Source organism: Salmo trutta, chromosome 21, assembly GCF_901001165.1.
Source record: "Salmo trutta chromosome 21, fSalTru1.1, whole genome shotgun sequence".
NCBI lineage: Eukaryota > Metazoa > Chordata > Actinopteri > Salmoniformes > Salmonidae > Salmo > Salmo trutta.
The window spans coordinates 17,581,293-17,599,048 of NC_042977.1; the positions used below are offsets into that span (position 1 = coordinate 17,581,293).

Consider the following 17,756-nt stretch of genomic DNA (forward strand, 5'->3'; position numbering starts at 1 on the left):
GTGCCTGGATACATAGGCTTTATTACACCTACAACCCTTATGACATCCTTATGTCATGTGAACATTTATGAATTTAAACAGGTGTCCATGTGCAATTCAGGCACTGTTAGGATGAGGATTTCTACTTTAATGAGTCGTACATACTGCTCATCCCAGACCAGGCACAAATCCTTGACACACGAAAAGGGAAGAGGCGGCGTTAGAGGCTGGCGTGTAGAATACCGGACGAGACTACGTCGGCGAGTGGATAAACCGCCTCTACCCTCCGTTCTATTGGCGGATGTGCAATCACTGGAGAATAAACTGGACAATCTCCATTCAAGACTATCCTAACAATGTGATCATGGAAATGTAAATCTAGCTCTGTTTTTTCTATACATCGGCAGGACAGAACGGTAGCGTCGGGTAAACGCAAGGAGGGGTGGTGTGTCTCTTTGCGCACCAGCTATTAACAATCACTAATATTAAGGAAGTCTTGAGGTTCTGCTTGCCTGAGTTAGAATACCTCATAATAAGCTGTAAACCGTACTATTTACCAATTTCATTTATAATTTTCGTAGCTGTCTATAGAACCACATAGTGGAGGTGTTGTAATACCCATAAAACTTAGCTGTCAAACAGGGAAATGATTCCAATAATTTTCCCACCATACATTTTTTTCCCTTGGAATTTTAGATACACTTAAATAAGGGTTATGTTTCGTGCAAGCTTACCCTGCAGTGATGTTTTGGTAACCATGTAAATCTCTCAGACAAGGACTTTTAGTTAATTGACTACAGCTCAGTGATCAACTCCATAGTGCTCTCCAAGCTCATCACAAAGCTAAGGAGCCTGGGACTGAACACCTCCCTCTGCAACTGGATCCTGAACTTCCTGATGGGCTGTCCCCAGGTGGTGAGGTTAGGCAACAACACATCTGCCACGCTGACACAAAACACGGGGGCCCCTCAGGGGTGCGTACTTAGTCCCCTTCTGTACTCCCTGTTCACCCATAATTGCGTTGCCACACATGACTCCAACACCATCATAAAGTTTGCCAACGACACGACGGTGGTAGGCCTGATCACTGATGGCGATGAGACAGCCTATAGGGAGGAGGTCAGAGACCTGGCAGCAACGTCAGCGAGACAAAATAACGTATCGTGGACAACAGGAAACGGAGGGCTGAGCACGCCCTCGTTCACATCGACCGGGCTGAAGTGGAGCGTGTTGAGAACTTCAAGTTCGTCGGTGTCCACTTCACTAAGGACCTATCATGGTCCAAATACACCAACGCAGCCATGAAGATGGCACGACAACACCTCTTCCCCCTCAGCAGGCTGAAAATATTTGGCATGGGCCCTCAGATTTTACAAGTTTTACAGCTGCACCATTGACAGCATATTGACTGGCTGCATTACTGCTTGGTATGGAAAATGCTTGGCATCCGACCGCTTGGCGCTACAGAGGATAGTGCAGACGGCCCAGTACATCACTGGGGCCGAGCTCCTTGCCATTCAGGACCTCTGTACCAGGCGGTGTCAGAGGAAGACCCTAAACATTTTAAGACTCCAGCCACCCAAGTCATAGACCAGGGGTACTCAACTCTTACCTTACGAGGTCCGGAGCCTGCTGGTTTTCTCTTCTACCTGATAATTAATTTCACCCACCTGGTGTCCCAGGTCTAAATCAGTCCCTGATTAGAGGGGAACAACGAACAAATGCAGTGGAACTGGCTTCGAGGTCCAGAGCTGAGTTTGATGGTCATAGACTGTTCTCTCTGCTACCGCATGGCAAGCGGTACCAGAGTGCCAAGCCTGGGAGCAAAAGGCTCCTGAACAGCTTCTACCTATCAGCCATAAGACTGCTGAACAGTTAATCAAGTGGCTACCTGGACTATTTACAGTGACCCCTTTTTTTTGCACTGACTCTCTTGCACTGGCTCTATTCACACTCGCTGGACTCTACCCAGAAACTCACACATACTACACTGACACTCCAACACTCGCACATAGACACACTTTCCCACTCTTTGCATACGCTGCTGCTACTCTGTTTATTGTACATCCTGAGCGAACCAAGCCTATGTGTTCGTAGCTTTAACCCCGCAGCACACACACACACACACACACACTTACGCACACCAACTAATTAATGGAATGTATAGCTTTGTTTGCTGTTTTATATATTATGTCCATCTCTGATAAGATACCCAGGAAAGGGCTGAAAATAGCCCATATTAATATACAGTATGTAGCCTTGTAAATAAGGTTCATGAAATCAATAACTTGCTAACATCAGATTACATTCATACAGTATATTAGCTATTTCTGAAACTCACTTTGAAAATTCATTTGATGATACATCAGTAGCAATACAAGGATATAACATCTCTAGAAGAGACAGAATGCTTATGGGGGAGGTGTTGCTGTATATATTTAGAGCCATATCCCTGTATTGCTTAGACAAGATCTTATGTCAAGTGTTATTGAAGTGTTGTGGTTGCAGGTTCACTTGGCACATCTAAAGCCTTTTCTTTTGGGGTGTTGCTATAGGCCACCAAGTGCTAACAGTCAGTATCTAAATAATATGTGTGAAATGCTTGATAGTGTATGTGATGGGGACCTGAATATTGAATGGTTTTCATCAAGCTGTCCGCTCAAGAGAAAGCTTCTCACTGTAACCAGTGCCTGTAATCTGGTTCAGGTTATTAATGAACCTACCAGGGTGTTTACAAACACTACAGGAACAAGATCATCCACATGTATTGATCACATTTTTACTAGTAATGAAGAACTTTATTCTAAAGCTGCATCGGTACCCATTGGATGCAGTGATCACAATATAGTGGATATTCAGGAAAGCCAAAATTCCATAAACTGGGCCTAAAATTGTGTATAAGAGATCATACAAAATATTTTGCTGTGACTCTTATGTGGATGATGTTAAAAATATTTGTTGGTCTGATGTGATTAATAAGGAGCATCCAGACACTGCACTTGATGAATTTAAGTCTAGCTGCACATCTGACTGGCTGAATTACTGTAAATTGAGAAATGATGTGACTGAACTCAACAAAAAGACGAAACTGTAATATGAAGCCAAGATCAATGATTTAAAAAACTTTGGAGTACTTTAAATTAAATTATGGGCAGAAACACATTCATCTCCATCTTTCATAGAATCCGATGGCTTATTCAATTCAAAACCATCTGTTGTTGGCAATTATTGGCTAACTTACGCAGGAAATGCCAACAATGAACAGTGAGCCATTGCACGCATGCATTAAAAAACAAATAATGAAAGAAAAGCGCTGCAAGTTTGAATTTTGTAAAGTTAGTGTGGGAGAGGCCAAAATTATTATTGATCTATAATGACAACCCTCCTGGCATTGACAACTTAGATGGAAAGCTACTGAGGATGGTAGCTGACTCTATAGCCACTCCTATCTGTCATATCTTTAATCTGAACCTAGAGGAATGTCTTTGTCCTCATGCCTGGAGGGAAGCCAAAGTCATTCCGCTACCCAAGAGTGGTAAAGCGGCCTTTACTGTTTCTAACAGCAGACCTATCAGCTTGCTGCCAGCTCTAAGCAAACTGTTGGGAAAAATTGGGTTTGACCAAATACAATTTCTCTGTAAACAAATCAACCACAGACTTTCAGCATGCTTATAGAGAAGGGCACTCAACATGTACTGCACTGACACAATTGACTGATGATTGTTGCAGCCTTGATATGTTTGACCATTTATTTATTTTTATTTAACTAGGCAAGTCAGTTAAGAACAAATTCTTATTTACAATGACGGCCTATCCCAGCCAAACCCGGACGACACTGGGCCAATAGTGCACCGCCATATGGTACTCCCGATCACAGCCAGATGTGATGCAGCCTGGATTCAAACCAGGGACTGCAGTGGCACCTCTTGTACTGCGATGCAGTTACTTAGACCGCTGCGCCACTCGGGAGCCCAACAACCTGTTGTTGAGAAAATGTATGTGTTATGGCTTTTCAACCTCAGTCTATCTAATAGATCTTGGAGGGTTTTCTTTAATGGAAGCTTCTCTAATATCAAACATGTAAATGGTGGTGTACCGCAGAGCAGCTCTCTAGGCCCTCTACCCCTTTCTATTTTTACCAATGACCTGCCACTGGAATTAAACAAACCATGTGTGTCCATGTAAGCTGATGATTCAACCATATACACATCAGCAACCAGCGCTAATGAAGTCACTAAAACCCTTATCAAAGAGTTGCAGTCTGTTTTCAAATGTGTGGCCAGTAAGAAACTGGTCCTGAACATTTCTAATACTAAAAGCATTGTATTTGGTACCAATCATTCGGTAAGTTCTAGACCTCAGCTGAATCTGGTAAGGAATGGTGTGGCTGTTGAACAAGTTGAGGAGACTAAATAACTTGGTCTTACCTTAGAGTGTAAACTGTCATGATCAACACATATAGATTCAAAGGTTGTAAAGATGGGGTGAGGTCTGTCTGTAATAAAGATATGCTCTGCTTTGTTGACACCACACTCCACAAAGCAAGTCCTGCAGGCTCTAGTTTTATCTTATATTGATTATTGTCCGGTCATGTGGTCAAGTGCTGCAAAGAAAGTTCTAGTAAAGCTGCAGCTTGCCCAGAGCAGAGCGGCACGTCTTGCTCTTCATTGTAATCAGAAGGCTAAAATTAATACTATGCATGCCAGTCTCTCTTGGCTAAGAGTTGAGGAAAGACTTTCTATTAGAAACAATGTGTTGGGAATTCCAAATTGTTTGCATAGTCAACTTACGCACAGCCCTGACACACACACACACACTTACCCCACCAGACATGGTACCAGGGGTCTTTTCACAGTCCCCAGGTCCAGAACAAATTCAAAGAAATGTACAGTATTATACAGAGCCATGAGAACATATAACTCCCTTCCATCTTACATAGTGCAAGTGAACAGCAAACCTAGTTTCAAAGAATAAATAAAGCAACACCTCACGGCACAACGCCTCTCCCCCATGTCACCTACTTGTTGTGTGTACAGTTAAAGTCGGAAGTTTACATACACTTAGGTTGGAGTCATTAAAACTAGTTTTTCAACCACTCCACAAATTTCTTGTTAACAAACTATAGTTTTGGCAAGTTGGTTAGGACATCTACTTTGTGCATGACACAAGTAATTGTTCCAACAATTGTTTACAGACAGATTATTTCCAGTGGGTCAGAAGTTTACATGCATTAAGTCGACTGTGGCTTTTAACAGCTTGGAAAATTCCAGAAAATGATGTTATGGCTTTAGAAGCTTCTGATAGTCTAATTGACATAATTTGAGTCAAATGGAGGTGTACCTGTGGATGTATTTTAAGGCCTACCATCAAACTCAGTGCCTCTTTGCTTGACATCATGGGAAAATCACAAGAAATCAGCCAAGACATCAGAAAAAAATTGTAGACCTACACAAGTCTGGTTCATCCTTGGGAGCAATTTCCAAACACCTGAAGGTACCAAGTTCATCTGTACAAACAATAGTACGCAAGTATAAACACCATGGGACCACGCAGCCGTCATACCGCTCAGGAAGGAGACGCGTTCTGTCTCCTAGAGATGAACGTACTTTGGTGCGAAAAGTGCAAATCAATCCCAGAACAACAGCAATGGACCTTGTGAAGATGCTGGAGGAAACAGGTACAAAAGTATCTATATCCACAGTAAAACGAGTCCTACGTCGACATAACCTGAAAGGCCGCTCAGCAAGGAAGAAGCCACTGCTCCAAAAAAGCCAGACTACGGTTGGCAACTGCACATGGGGACGAAGATCGTATTTTTTGGAGAAATGTCCTCTGGTCTGATGAAACAAAAATATAACTGTTTGGCCATAATGACCATTGTTATGTTTGGAGGAAAAAGGTGGAAGCTTGCAAGCCGAAGAACACCATCCCAACCGTGAAGCACGGGGGTGGCAGCAACATGTTGTGGGGGTGCTTTGCTGCAGGAGGGACTGGTGCACTTCACAAAATAGATGCCATCATGAGGCAGGAAAATTATGTGGATATATTGAAGCAACATCTCAAGACATCAGTCAGGAAGGTAAAGCTTGGTTGCAAATGGGTCTTCCAAATGGACAATGACCCCAAGCATACTTCCAAAGTTGTGGCAAACTGGCTTAATGACAACAAGGTCAAGGTATTGGAGTGGCCATCACAAGCCCTGACCTCAATCCCATAGAAAATTTGTGGGCAGAACTGAAAAAGTGTGTGCGAGCATGGAGGCCTACAAACCTGACTCAGTTACACCAGCTCTGTCAGGAGGAATGGGCCAAAATTCACCCAACTTATTGTGGGAAGCTTGTGGAAGGCTACCCTGAACGTTTGACCCAAGTTAAACAGTTTAAAGGCAATGCTACCAAATACTAATTGAGTGTATGTAAACTTCTGACCCACTGGGAATGTGATGAAAGAAATAGAAGATGAAATGAATAATTCTCTCTACTATTATTCTGACATTTCACATTCTTAAAATAAAGTGGTGATCCTAACTGACCTAAGACAGGGAATTTTTACTAGGATTAAATGTCAGGAATTGTGAAAAAACTGAGTTTAAGTGTATTTGGCTAAGGTGTATGTAAACTTCCGACTTCAACTGTATGTACTGCCATGTATGTGTAACTGATAGATGCACACACACACTACATGTTAATATTTTTAAATGTATGTCAATTGTAATGACTTTTTCGTTATTTGTTGGACCACAGTAAGACTAGCTGTCGCCATTGGCATCGGCTAATGGGGATCCTAATAAATCAAAAAATCTAAAACACATACATAGACAAAACACACCCACACACTGCACATTGACTCGGTACCTATTCCTTGTATATAGTAGCCTCATTATTGTTACTTTATTGTGTTACTAGTTCATTGTTTATTTTGCTAATGTTTCTAACTTTTTAACACTGCATTGTGGGGAAAGGGCTCATAAGTAAGCATTTCATGGTAAAGTCTACACTTGTTGTATTCGGCGCATGTGCCAAATAAAATGTTATATTTGATTTGTTACCCCTCTGTGATCGTCCGGGTCCCGGTGAAGGGATTTTTTTCATTGATTAACCATCAGATGTACAGGTTTGTTGGTTATAAAAGCGATAGCCTAAAATTAGTTTTAATTTTAGTATCCAATTAGATGATGTCAACTACGTAGTCTACATTAACAGACAACAGACCAGTAATAGTTTCCCAAAAATATTTCGCAACATGTTTTCAAATGAGGGAAGAGAATTGGATGGAGGGGGACAGATTTAGTTACGACACCGCCTTTCGCCGATGACGTGTGCCAACAATTTGGACAGAGCGCATATAGGTAGACTAAAGCAGCCCATATCGCGGGGCGACAACCTGAGGCTTGAAGTGTGAAAGCCGGGCGTTTTGTGCTAGGCTACAAGAGAAGTCATTTAAAAACCGTGGGAAATAACAACACCACCGTAGCATCTGTTAATGGGATTTGAGACAAGCTCATTGTGATCATGTGCGACGCTCGACGGTGCCGCAACCCCTATTCGGTTTACAGGTAGGTGCCAATGTGGGTGACCGACATTTATTTGCATGCCTTTATTCCCTAAATAAAGTCCTGTATTTTGTTTACCGATCGACATGCTTGCTATCCCTTTTAATTGTCTTTTTATGACAATGCGGCAGTCTCTGTAACGTTAACCGGAGCCCGTTACTAAGCCCTCTCCCGAGTCAGGGTCATTGATATGCAGATGTTGTTTCCTGTTGCTTGGAGACATGCCGCATCCTCTGCTCGAGCCACACCGTATACACCGCTACCGGCACCGGCGTTATTTATTTCTCCTGGCAATTACCGTGCCATCAATCACAGTATGATGTCCGCTGTCGGTCTCGTTCTTTGTTAACGGCCATGTCACGTCACCGGTGAACAGGCAGGTATCTGGCAGGGGCCCTCACGGTAAATCAATTCTACTCAGAGACAGCATGCTTATTTATCCCTTTCTATGGTAGGTCTACGGTAGATAAAACACACCTCGAGGTGTCAAAGAGAAAAGTAGTCCAAGGGTCAAATATAGAGCATATCTATCCCCTATTCCATACTATGGAATTATTATAATAGCACTATAACGACCGTGTTTGCTAGTATGATTTCCAAACACAACAGAATATATGACATATTACCTATTGAGCTATAGAAATGTGGGTTCCAGGGCTACCCTACAATAGGTCCTTATTGTAAAAGAGAATGTCTTCTCAATGATTTATCTGCATGGTTAAATAAAGCAATACAGTCTTTAGCACGATCGAACCCAAGGAAACAATAGCATGGATGGAATTAGCCTACATTGAGCTGTCCCTGTGCTGAAAAGACGCGTGGGAGGTCGCATACAACCATCTTTCCCTGCTGCTTACTCTATGCCAAGTCGACCATATGGCTAGGCTCATGTTTATCCAAGAATACATGTAATCCCCTTTAAAAGAGTGGTGCTGTTGCCTAACAACAAGGACAGTCATGCATGTTTTTCTATTAGGTTATTTGTTTGAATGCTCCATTTCATCATTTTGCCTTTAAGTTCTATATTTAGGCCCTATATAGGCCCATACACACGCACACACATACACACTTACAATTTTTATTTTTTATTTTACCTTTATTTAACTAGGCAAGTCAGTTAAGAACACATTCTTATTTTCAATGACGGCCTAGGAACAGTGGGTTAACTACCTTGATCAGGGGCAGAACGACAGTTACTATACATGTAAGGACTTTTTGAGGACCAATAATGTATTACTTTTCAAAATCCTATTTTCCTTAACACCTAACACTAACCTTAACCCCTAACCCTAAACATAACTCAAAACCTAAACCCTAAACCAAATTGTAACCCTAAATCAACACTAACTAAAATAGCCTTTTTACAAGTGATAACAAGCAAAATGTCCTCACAATTTTAGTTGGTTTACTATTCTTGTGAAGACTTCTGGTACTCACAAGTATAGTAAAACGTGTACACATATACACACACTTTTGTTTTACTATCCTTGTGGGGACCAACAAATGTATTCCCAATCAAAATCCTATTTTCCCTAACTCCTAACCTTAACCCCAAATCCCTAACTTTAACCCTAAATCTAACCCTTAAGCCTAAAATAGCCCTTTTCCTTGTGAGGACCTGCGAAATGTCCCCACATGTCGGAATTGTCCTTGTTTTACCATTCTTGTGAGAACTTCTTGTCCCCACAATGTGTGTGTGTGAGAGAGAGAGAGAGAGAGAGAGAGAGAGAGAGAGATTCCTAAACATGGTAGTCTTGGTCCACTTTGTATTTGACCCACATATTGTCAGCATGAATGTCATTATACAGTGCATCTGTGCGTGCCATGGTCTCAAAAGTGGCAGCTTTCCTGTTAGCTGTTTAAGCACAAATCTGCTTAGGAATGTCTGGTATTAGCGTGGTCATGTCAACCACGTGTAGCCTACTTTAGGGCCGACTGATTTCCAGCCAATTCCTAAAGTCTTCTTTGTCCCCCAGGGCCAATAAAGCTCGTCATCATTGTCGGTGACCTTGTCTCATGTTCAACCTGTTGCACCTAGAGCTAGAGGGACAAATAATTATCAACTTGTGTAGCCCAGAGCCCTCTGTTTTGTATTGGACTGTGCACCAAATAACAACTTTGTTATTGAAGTATAAATAAAGGAGGCTAAAATCGCTGACCCCCTGACTCCAGACGCACACGTGCATCTCTATTTTAATGGGGATCGTGGCCTTTCACAACAAGTTGAGCAGATAGGGGGTTGCGAGCTGCTTACACAGCAGTAGCCCATTGAGCTTGCCTCAGCCCATATGTTTGTCCGGTCTCTTGGGCTCCCTCAAGTTTAACCGTTTGAGACAAATGGTTTCACCGGCTTACCGTTTCTTTGGCATCTGTCGCGGCAGTATAGTCATTAGCAGCGTTAAAACTCACAGAGCCAAGCTGTGGGGTTGATTCATGCGTTGTCTTGTTCGGTGGTGATACGCCGTCTCTTCATGTCCAATATGTGGTTGACTTTTCGTGGAGGAGAAAGAGGGGGGCGAAGAGGGGGGCGACAACGAGAGGAGGTAGGGTGGAGTCATCCTTTGCAGACTTCGTACCAACGATTCCATGGTTCCTTCATGGAGAAAGGCAGCGCTTTTTCATAGGTGTTACTGTTAGTTGACCACAAATTATGATGGACCCTACTTTCTTACAACATGCAACAACGTGCATAGCCTACTGCTTGCTTGTAAAATACACTATCATTGAGGCAATATGTAAATATATTTTAACTGTTTTAAATGGTTAATGCAAAGTCATGGAACTCCTGCGCCATCATACGCTTTGAGGAGCGATTGCTGTCCACGTGCTGAAACGCACACAGGATTGTCTGGTCTTTTCGCCATTCTCACGCACATGATGCGCCATTGTCCGCTGCTTCATAAAAGACATGACATAATTGTATAATCGATTTCATGATATCATACTGGGCTCTGAGCAACATTTGAGTCCATTAGCCTGCAACAGGGATGGGCAACTGGCGGCCCGCGTCCAACCTTTTGTAGGCCCATGGATACATTTCCAAAGACAAATATATACAAATTAAGTCAAATCAAGCTTTATTTGTCACATGCGCCGAATACAGCAAGTGTAGACCTTACCGTGAAATGCTTACTTACAAGCCCTTAACCAACAGTGCAGTTCAAGAAGAGTTAAGAAAATATTTACCAAATAAACTAAAGCAAAAAATAATAAAAAGTAACACAATAACATAACAATAACGAGGCTATATACTGGGGGTACCGGTACAGAGTCAGGCTGCGGGGTACAGGTTAGAGGTCATTTGTACTTGTAGGTAGGGGTGAAGTGACTATGCATAGATAATAAACAGTGAGTAGCAGCAGTGTACAAGACAAATGGGGGGTGGGGGGTCAATGTAATAGTCTGGTGGCCATTTGATTAATTGTTCAGCAGTCTTATGGCTTGGTGGTAAAAGCTGTTAAGGAGCCTTTTGGTCCTAGACTGGATGCTCTAGTACTGCTTGCCGTCTGACAATTTTATGGGCTTTCCTCTGACACTGCTCATTATATAGGTCCTGGATTGCAGGAAGCTTGGCCCCAGTGATGTACTGGGCCATTCGCACTACCCTCTGTAGTGCCGAGCAGTTGCCATTCCAGGCGGTGATGCAACCGGTCAGGATGGTCTTGATGGTGCAGCTGTATAACTTTTTGAAGATCTGGGGACCCATGCCAAATCTTTTCAGTCTCCTGAGGGGGAAAAGGTTTTGTCGTGCCCTCTTCACGACTGTCTTGGAATGTTTGATAGATTGTGATAGATCGGTGGTGATGTGGACACCAAGGAACTTGAAACTCTCAACCCGCTCCACTACAGCCCCGTTGATGATAATGGGGGCCTGTTTGGCTCGCCTTTTCCTGTGCTCCACAATCAGCTCCTTTGTCTTGCTCACATTGGGGAAGAGGATGTTGTCCTGGCACCACACTGCCAGTTCTCTGACCTCCTCCCTATAGGCTGTCTCATCGTTGTCAGTGATCAGGCCTACCACTGTTGTGTCGTCAGCAAACTTAATGATGGTGTTGGAGTCGTGTTTGGCCACGCAGTCGTGGGTGAACAGGGAGTACAGGAGGGGACTAAGTACACACCCCTGAGGGGCCCCAGTGTTGAGGATCAGCGTGGCAGACGTGTTGTTGCCTACCCTTACCACCTTGGGGAGGCCCTTCAGGAAGTCCAGTATCCAGTTGCAGAGGGAGGTGTTTAATCCCAGGGTCCTTAGCTTAGTGATGAGCTTCGTGGGTGCTATGGTGTTGAACGCTGAGCTGTAGTCATTGAACAGCATTCTCACATAGGTGTTCCTTTTGTCCAGGTGGGAAAGGGCAGTGTGGAGTGTGATTGAGATTGTGTGATCTGTTGGGGCGGTATGTGAATGGAGTGGGTCTAGGGTATCCGTGAGGATGTTGTTGATGTGAGCCATGAGCAGCCTTTCAAAGCAGTTCATGGCTACAGACGTGAGTGCTACAGGGTGGTAATCATTTAGGCGGGTTACCTTTGCTTCCTTTGGCACAGGGACTATGGTGGTCTGCTTGAAACATGTAGGTATTACAGACTCAGTCAGGGAGAGGTTGAAAATGTCAGTGAAGACACTTGCCAGTTGGTCAGCGCATGCTTTGAGTATACGTCCTGGTAATCCATCTGGACCCGCTTTGTGAATGTTGATCTGTTGAAAGGTCTTGCTCACATCGGCTACCGAGAGTAGTCATCCAGAACAGCTGGTGCTCTCGTGCATGCTTCAGTGTTGCTTGCCTCAAAGTGAACATAAAAGGCATTTAGCTCATCTGGTAGGCTAGCGTCACTGGGCAGCTCACGTCTGGGTTTCCCTTTGTAGTCTGTAATAGTTTTGAAGCTCTGCCACATCTGACGAGCGTCAGAGTAGTAGGATTCAATCTTAATCTTGTATTGACGCTTTGCTTGTTTGATGGTTCGTCTGAGGGCATAGCGGGATTTCTTATATGCATCCGGATTAGTGTCCCACTCCTTGAAAGCGGCAGCTCTAGCCTTTAGCTTGATGAGGATGTTTCCTGTAATCCATGGCTTCTGGTTGGGAAATGTACATATGATCACTGTGGGGATGACGTCGTTGATGCACTCACTTATTGATGAAGCCGATGACTGAGATGGTATACTCCTCAATGCCATTGGATGAATCCCAGAACATATTCCAGTCTGTGCTAGCAAAACAGTCCTGTAGCATAGCATCCGCGTCATCTAACCACTTCCGTATTGAGCGAGTCACTGGTACTTCCTGCTTTAGTTTTTGCTTGCAAGCAGGAATCAGGAGGATAGAATTATGGTCAGATTTGCCAAATGGAGGGCGGTGGAGAGCTTTGTATACATCTCTGTGTGTGGAGTAAAGGTGGTCTAGAGTTTTTTTCTCTGGTTGCACATGTGACATGCTGGTAAAAATTAGGTAAAACTGATTTAAGTTTGCCTGCATTAAAGTCCTCGGCCACTAGGAGTGCCGCTTCTGGGTGAGCATTTTCTTGTTTGCTTATGGCCTTATAGAGTTGGTTGAGAGCGGTCTTATTGCCAGCATTGGTCTGTGATGGGAAATAGACTGCTATTAATAATATAGATGAGAACTCTCTTTGTAGATAGTGTGGTCTACAGCTTATCATAAGGTACTCTACCTCAGGCGAGCGATACCTCAAGACTTCTTTAAACATCGCATACCATTAGAAATCGCATACCAGCTGTTATTGACAAAAAGACACACACCCCCACCCCTCGTTTTACCGGACGTAGCTTCTCTGTTCTGCCGGTGCATTGAAATTCCTCCAGCTCTATATTATCCGTGTTGTCGTTCAGCCACGACTCGGTGAAACATAAGATATTAGTTCTTAATGTCCTGTTGGTAGGATAATTGTAGATGTAGGTCATCAATTTTATTTTCCAATGATTGCATGTTAAAAAGTAGAATTGATGGCAGTGGGAGTTTACTTGCTCGCCTACGGATTCTCAGAAGGCAGCCTGATCTGCGTCCTCTTTTCCTCCGTCTTTTCTTCACGCAAATGACGGGGATCTGGGCCTGTTCCCGGGAGAGCAGTATATCTTTCTCGTCGGACTCGTTAAAGGAAAAAGCTTCTTCCAGTTCATGGTGATGTCCAGAAGTTATTTTCGGTCATAAGAGACGGTAGCAGCAACATTATGTACAAAATAAGTAAAAAAATAAGTTACAAAGAACGCAATTTTTTTTTACAAAATAGCACAATTGGTTTACGGCATGTAAAACGTCAGCCATCCTCTTCGGCGCCATCTTAACATCATTGCGTATATATATTTTTTAGGAACTCAGTCAAGATCACAACTTACTGTTGAAAGTTAGAATAGTGGAATGTACAAGGTGCAATTTCAAAATGTGGTTGTGCATCAGCAGTTTTTCTCTTGTTACGTCAGTCACTGACATTCACTTAATTAGCCCATGTCAGCTAATATTTGGTAAATTAGTCTAGCTGCCAGCTATCTAAACTTGTAGTATTCATGGTCAAATTACCAACCTGGCCCCGGTTGATTTTGTTTGTCACTCTCACTCTGATATCCTATTAAAAACTGCAGTTATAACATTTCAAAATCTTCCAAAGACAAATGGCAAAATGGTAGATTTGCAGGAAATAAGCTGTAAAACTGAAAATATTCTCTCCGCCCCATGGTAAAATAAGTACAATTGCATGAAATTAGTTATAATATTTCACAATTTTCCAAAGACAAATGTCAAAATCTATAGATTTGCACTGTCAAGAGAGAAGCCGCTAAAATGTTTTGTTCACATGGTGGGGGCATGGATGTGGGTGGGTACGCAGGATCACGAGCCCCTGCCGCCCACCATGATGAGTTCAGATGTTTTGTGGCCCCCACCCCCATCAAAGTTGTCCATCCCTGGCCTGCAACATTAATATAGAAAACACTTAAGTGCTGTAAGTGACATACTGAGCATGACTGCTTTTTTTTCCCAGGTAAAATTTGAGGACGCTGAAATGATCCCCAAGTCAAGAAAATCTTCAGACACAAGAAAGGCAGTCAGCATCCAGGAGATTGCTGCTCTGGCCAGATCCTCCTTAAATGGTAAGGGACAGAAAGACACACACACACACACACACCGCGCAAACTTAGGGCTCGATTCAATCCATAGCGCTGAAGACCTGCGCTGGAGCGCAATATAAATTTAAAGGCAATGTTCCCGCGTTCATGGAGACTGCATTCACGGTAAAGGCTGCATATGTCGGCACAATCGGAAATTACCCTTACATTTCAATGGCGCTATAGTGCTGATCTTCAGCACTACAGATTGAAGGACCCAGGACCCATCATTTTTAGAGGTCACACACTCTCTTTAACCCAGCCCTCCTACTTCTCTCTCTCCAGGCATATCCCAGGCGATGAAGGACCATGTGACCAAGCCCACGTCCCTGCAGGGTGGCAGGGTCGCCCACCTCATAGAGTGGAAGGGTTGGCCCAAACCCACAGACTCCCCCACGGACCCCCTCCACACACACTTCAACTCATACTGCCACCTCACTGAGGGAGAACAGGAGGCGCGCTTCGCCGCAGGTGCGTGTCCCTCCACCAACTTAGCCAGTAAAGTAGAGCCGCTGATACACACCAATTTATAGCAATTGAATGTTGTCCTTTTTGAATATATCTTATCTCAGCTTATCTCTTTTAGTTTCTTTTTCAAGAGGATGTATACACCTTCTGTTTCTATTATCCAACTCATTCTGCAGTCAATGGTGTTTAATAACCAATGGTTCAGATAGGATCGTATCAGGAATATGTCCTCTGTACAGTACTTTACTCTGTGGATTTCAGTCATTAGCATATGACGTCCATGCTGAAGATTTGTGGGTCAATTGGATCAAAAGTAAAGTGGACCACCACCATGTGTTTGCGTGCGTGCGTACGTTCGTACGTACTTGTGTGTGGTCTTGACCCCCCCCCTCTCATCCCTACACCTGTTCCACGGCTCCTCTCTAACCCCTGCATATGTCACAGCTCAGATCTGTGCCCCTCCTGCGTCACCTAAGCAATGACGGCCTGTCCTATGAGAGCCCAGCAGATGGTAGCCAATTAGAGACTCCTCCAACTGTCACTTCACTGTCCCCATGGTGATACAGCCTCTCCCCTGTTCACTTTCTAATGATTTCTGAGACAACTCTGTCTGTCTGTCTGTGTCCCACTTTCTCCCGTGCTTGATGTGTGCTGTAAGGTTTTTTTTGGGTGAAAATAAACAGTCCTGTTTTTAGCCTGTGTGTGTGTGTTTATATTTGTCCTATTTGTTTTTGTGTCCATTTCCAGGAGTGGCAGAGCAGTTTGCTATCGCTGAGGCAAAGCTGAAAGCCTGGGCTTCTGTGGATGATGATGATGAGGAAGAAGCTGACAAAGAGTTCCTCCAGAACAACAGAAACACACTCACACTCTCTACCCGCTCAGGTAAACACATACACCCACTTTGCACAGAAGTACACCCAATATCTATGTCATGCATCTCATCATGTGTGTTTCGATCAACATTTCCAGCTAGGGCTCTATTCAATCCGCATCGTGGAAATTCAGCGTTACAGCGTGATTGAAATTTAAAGGCAATGTTCCTGCTTTAGTGGAGACTGCGTTCACGGTAAACACTGTATATGCCGGCTTAATCGGAAATTACCTTTAAATTTCTATTGCAGAATCTGTAACGCATCAGTTTTACAGATTGAACAGAGCCCCTAGACTCGGTGCTATGCCCCAATATCCCTCACTCTCTTCTTTCTTTCCTTCCCTGTCCATCACTCGTCCTCTTCTCATCCCTCCATCTCTCTCTTCTCATCCATCTCCAGGTGTTCTGACTCTTTGCTCCTCCCTCAGACACTGCGACGTCCAGTCACGAGCCCCGAGTGTCATTCCAGGCTGAGATTGGCAGCGTTAAAGTTCTACCTATCAGCTCAACCATTCCCGTTGGCTCTAGCAGCAACAGCCTGCACTGTGATAGGCCCACATCTCAGAATGACCCGTCTCCACAGCAAAACGACCGGCCTATTCTAGAGAGTGACCGGGCTAGCCCATTCCCCAGAGAGGGGGAACTATTGGATGGTGAGGATCAGCCTGTACCACAGCTAGAGACCGCTGGGGGTGTCTGTATCGTCCACAAGCCTGACTGGAGGCCGAGAATCAGAAGCAGTAGGTTTGACTCCTGCTATTCAACCTCTCACTCTGAGTCTCTTGGAGAGGAGGAAGAGGAAGAGGAGGACGAAGAAGGGAGTGTGTTTCAGGAAGGTGGAGAGTGGCACTCCTGCCAGAGCCAGAGAAGCTTCTTCTCCGACAGACGCTCGTCGGGAGTGGCGTCATTCGATGAGGAAGAGTAGGAGGTGGAGAAGAAAAGAGGGAGCATTGGATGTTGTGGTTTTTTTCATCTTGTAGGTGTTCCCCTTGGATAGTCTGTCCACTCTTAGATATGTAACTTAGTGACGGCTAGCCTTTACCCATCTTCCATCCTTCTTTCCTTCCTTCCTCCTGTTTCTCTTTCTTTCCTCCAATTCTTCCTTCCTTTCTTTTCTCGGCTTGTCTGTCCCTGCTTCCTCTACCCTGCACCCTGTTTTTTCCCTCTTTCTCTTCTTTTTCACCTCCTTGCCATTTCTTTGCTGATGTTGCGCTGTATTTGAGAGTTGAAACTCGATTCTCGAGTTCTGTGTTGTTCAAACGGAGAGGTTTTATGTTGTTATCTCACTGCTTTTCTATGGATTGTTATCGTAGTGTTTTCCCAGGGCCATGATGTGAAGTCAAGTAATGGGGTTTGTCCTGGATGAATAAAACATGATTTTTTAAAATAGATTTTCACCGTTTGATCATTTCACCCATCTCTGATATGAGACAAGAAGGAAAAGACCCCCCCCCCCCCCCCCCCCCCCCCCCCCACACACACACACACACAGAATAAACAAGTTTTGAAAAACAGATTTACATCTCAAAGTTTTGTTGAAATTTAATGTACAAAAAACAATTAGTATGTTTTCTGAAAAATAACAATGGCTGTTGATCTCAAATGCATATTCTCCTATGTACAATGCGTAGATTTCCGTCATAATGTATTTTCATATGTACAAACCATATACAGGCCGGGGCCATATAAAGGGAGAAACTACAGACTTATTGCTTAACTAGATGCGCTGTTAATTACCTTAAAACACTCTCTACATTAGACTCATTTTACATTATATCT

General features: G+C 43.7%; 1 protein-coding gene across 4 annotated transcripts; it reads left to right on the forward strand.

Moving 5' to 3' along the window:
- The first annotated feature begins 7,066 nt into the window (after positions 1-7,066).
- On the forward strand, positions 7,067-17,364 carry fam131aa (family with sequence similarity 131 member Aa). Of its 4 annotated transcripts, none has more exons than XM_029704619.1 (5): positions 7,067-7,546; positions 14,515-14,623; positions 14,924-15,109; positions 15,854-15,988; positions 16,406-17,364. In XM_029704619.1, exons 2-5 carry the CDS (start codon positions 14,536-14,538, stop codon positions 16,900-16,902), a joined length of 906 nt encoding a protein of 301 aa, XP_029560479.1. In that variant the 5' UTR covers positions 7,067-7,546; positions 14,515-14,535; the 3' UTR covers positions 16,903-17,364. The 4 variants fall into 4 exon arrangements, with proteins under 4 accessions (XP_029560479.1, XP_029560478.1, XP_029560480.1 ...); XM_029704618.1 differs by having other exon boundaries at positions 7,068-7,534; XM_029704620.1 differs by lacking the exon at positions 7,067-7,546 and adding an exon at positions 7,814-7,933.
- The last annotated feature ends 392 nt before the right edge of the window (positions 17,365-17,756 follow it).

What these genes read in the sequence shown, in the direction of transcription:
- fam131aa (XM_029704617.1), top strand. Translation starts at nt 10,003, where the DNA reads ATGTCCAATATGTGGTTGACTTTTCGTGGAGGAGAAAGAGGGGGGCGA. An exon ending in GGCCAGATCCTCCTTAAATG is followed by an intron (nt 14,624 to 14,923) that starts GTAAGGGACAGA and finishes CTCTCTCTCCAG; the next exon opens with GCATATCCCAGGCGATGAAG. An exon ending in GGAGGCGCGCTTCGCCGCAG is followed by an intron (nt 15,110 to 15,853) that starts GTGCGTGTCCCT and finishes GTCCATTTCCAG; the next exon opens with GAGTGGCAGAGCAGTTTGCT.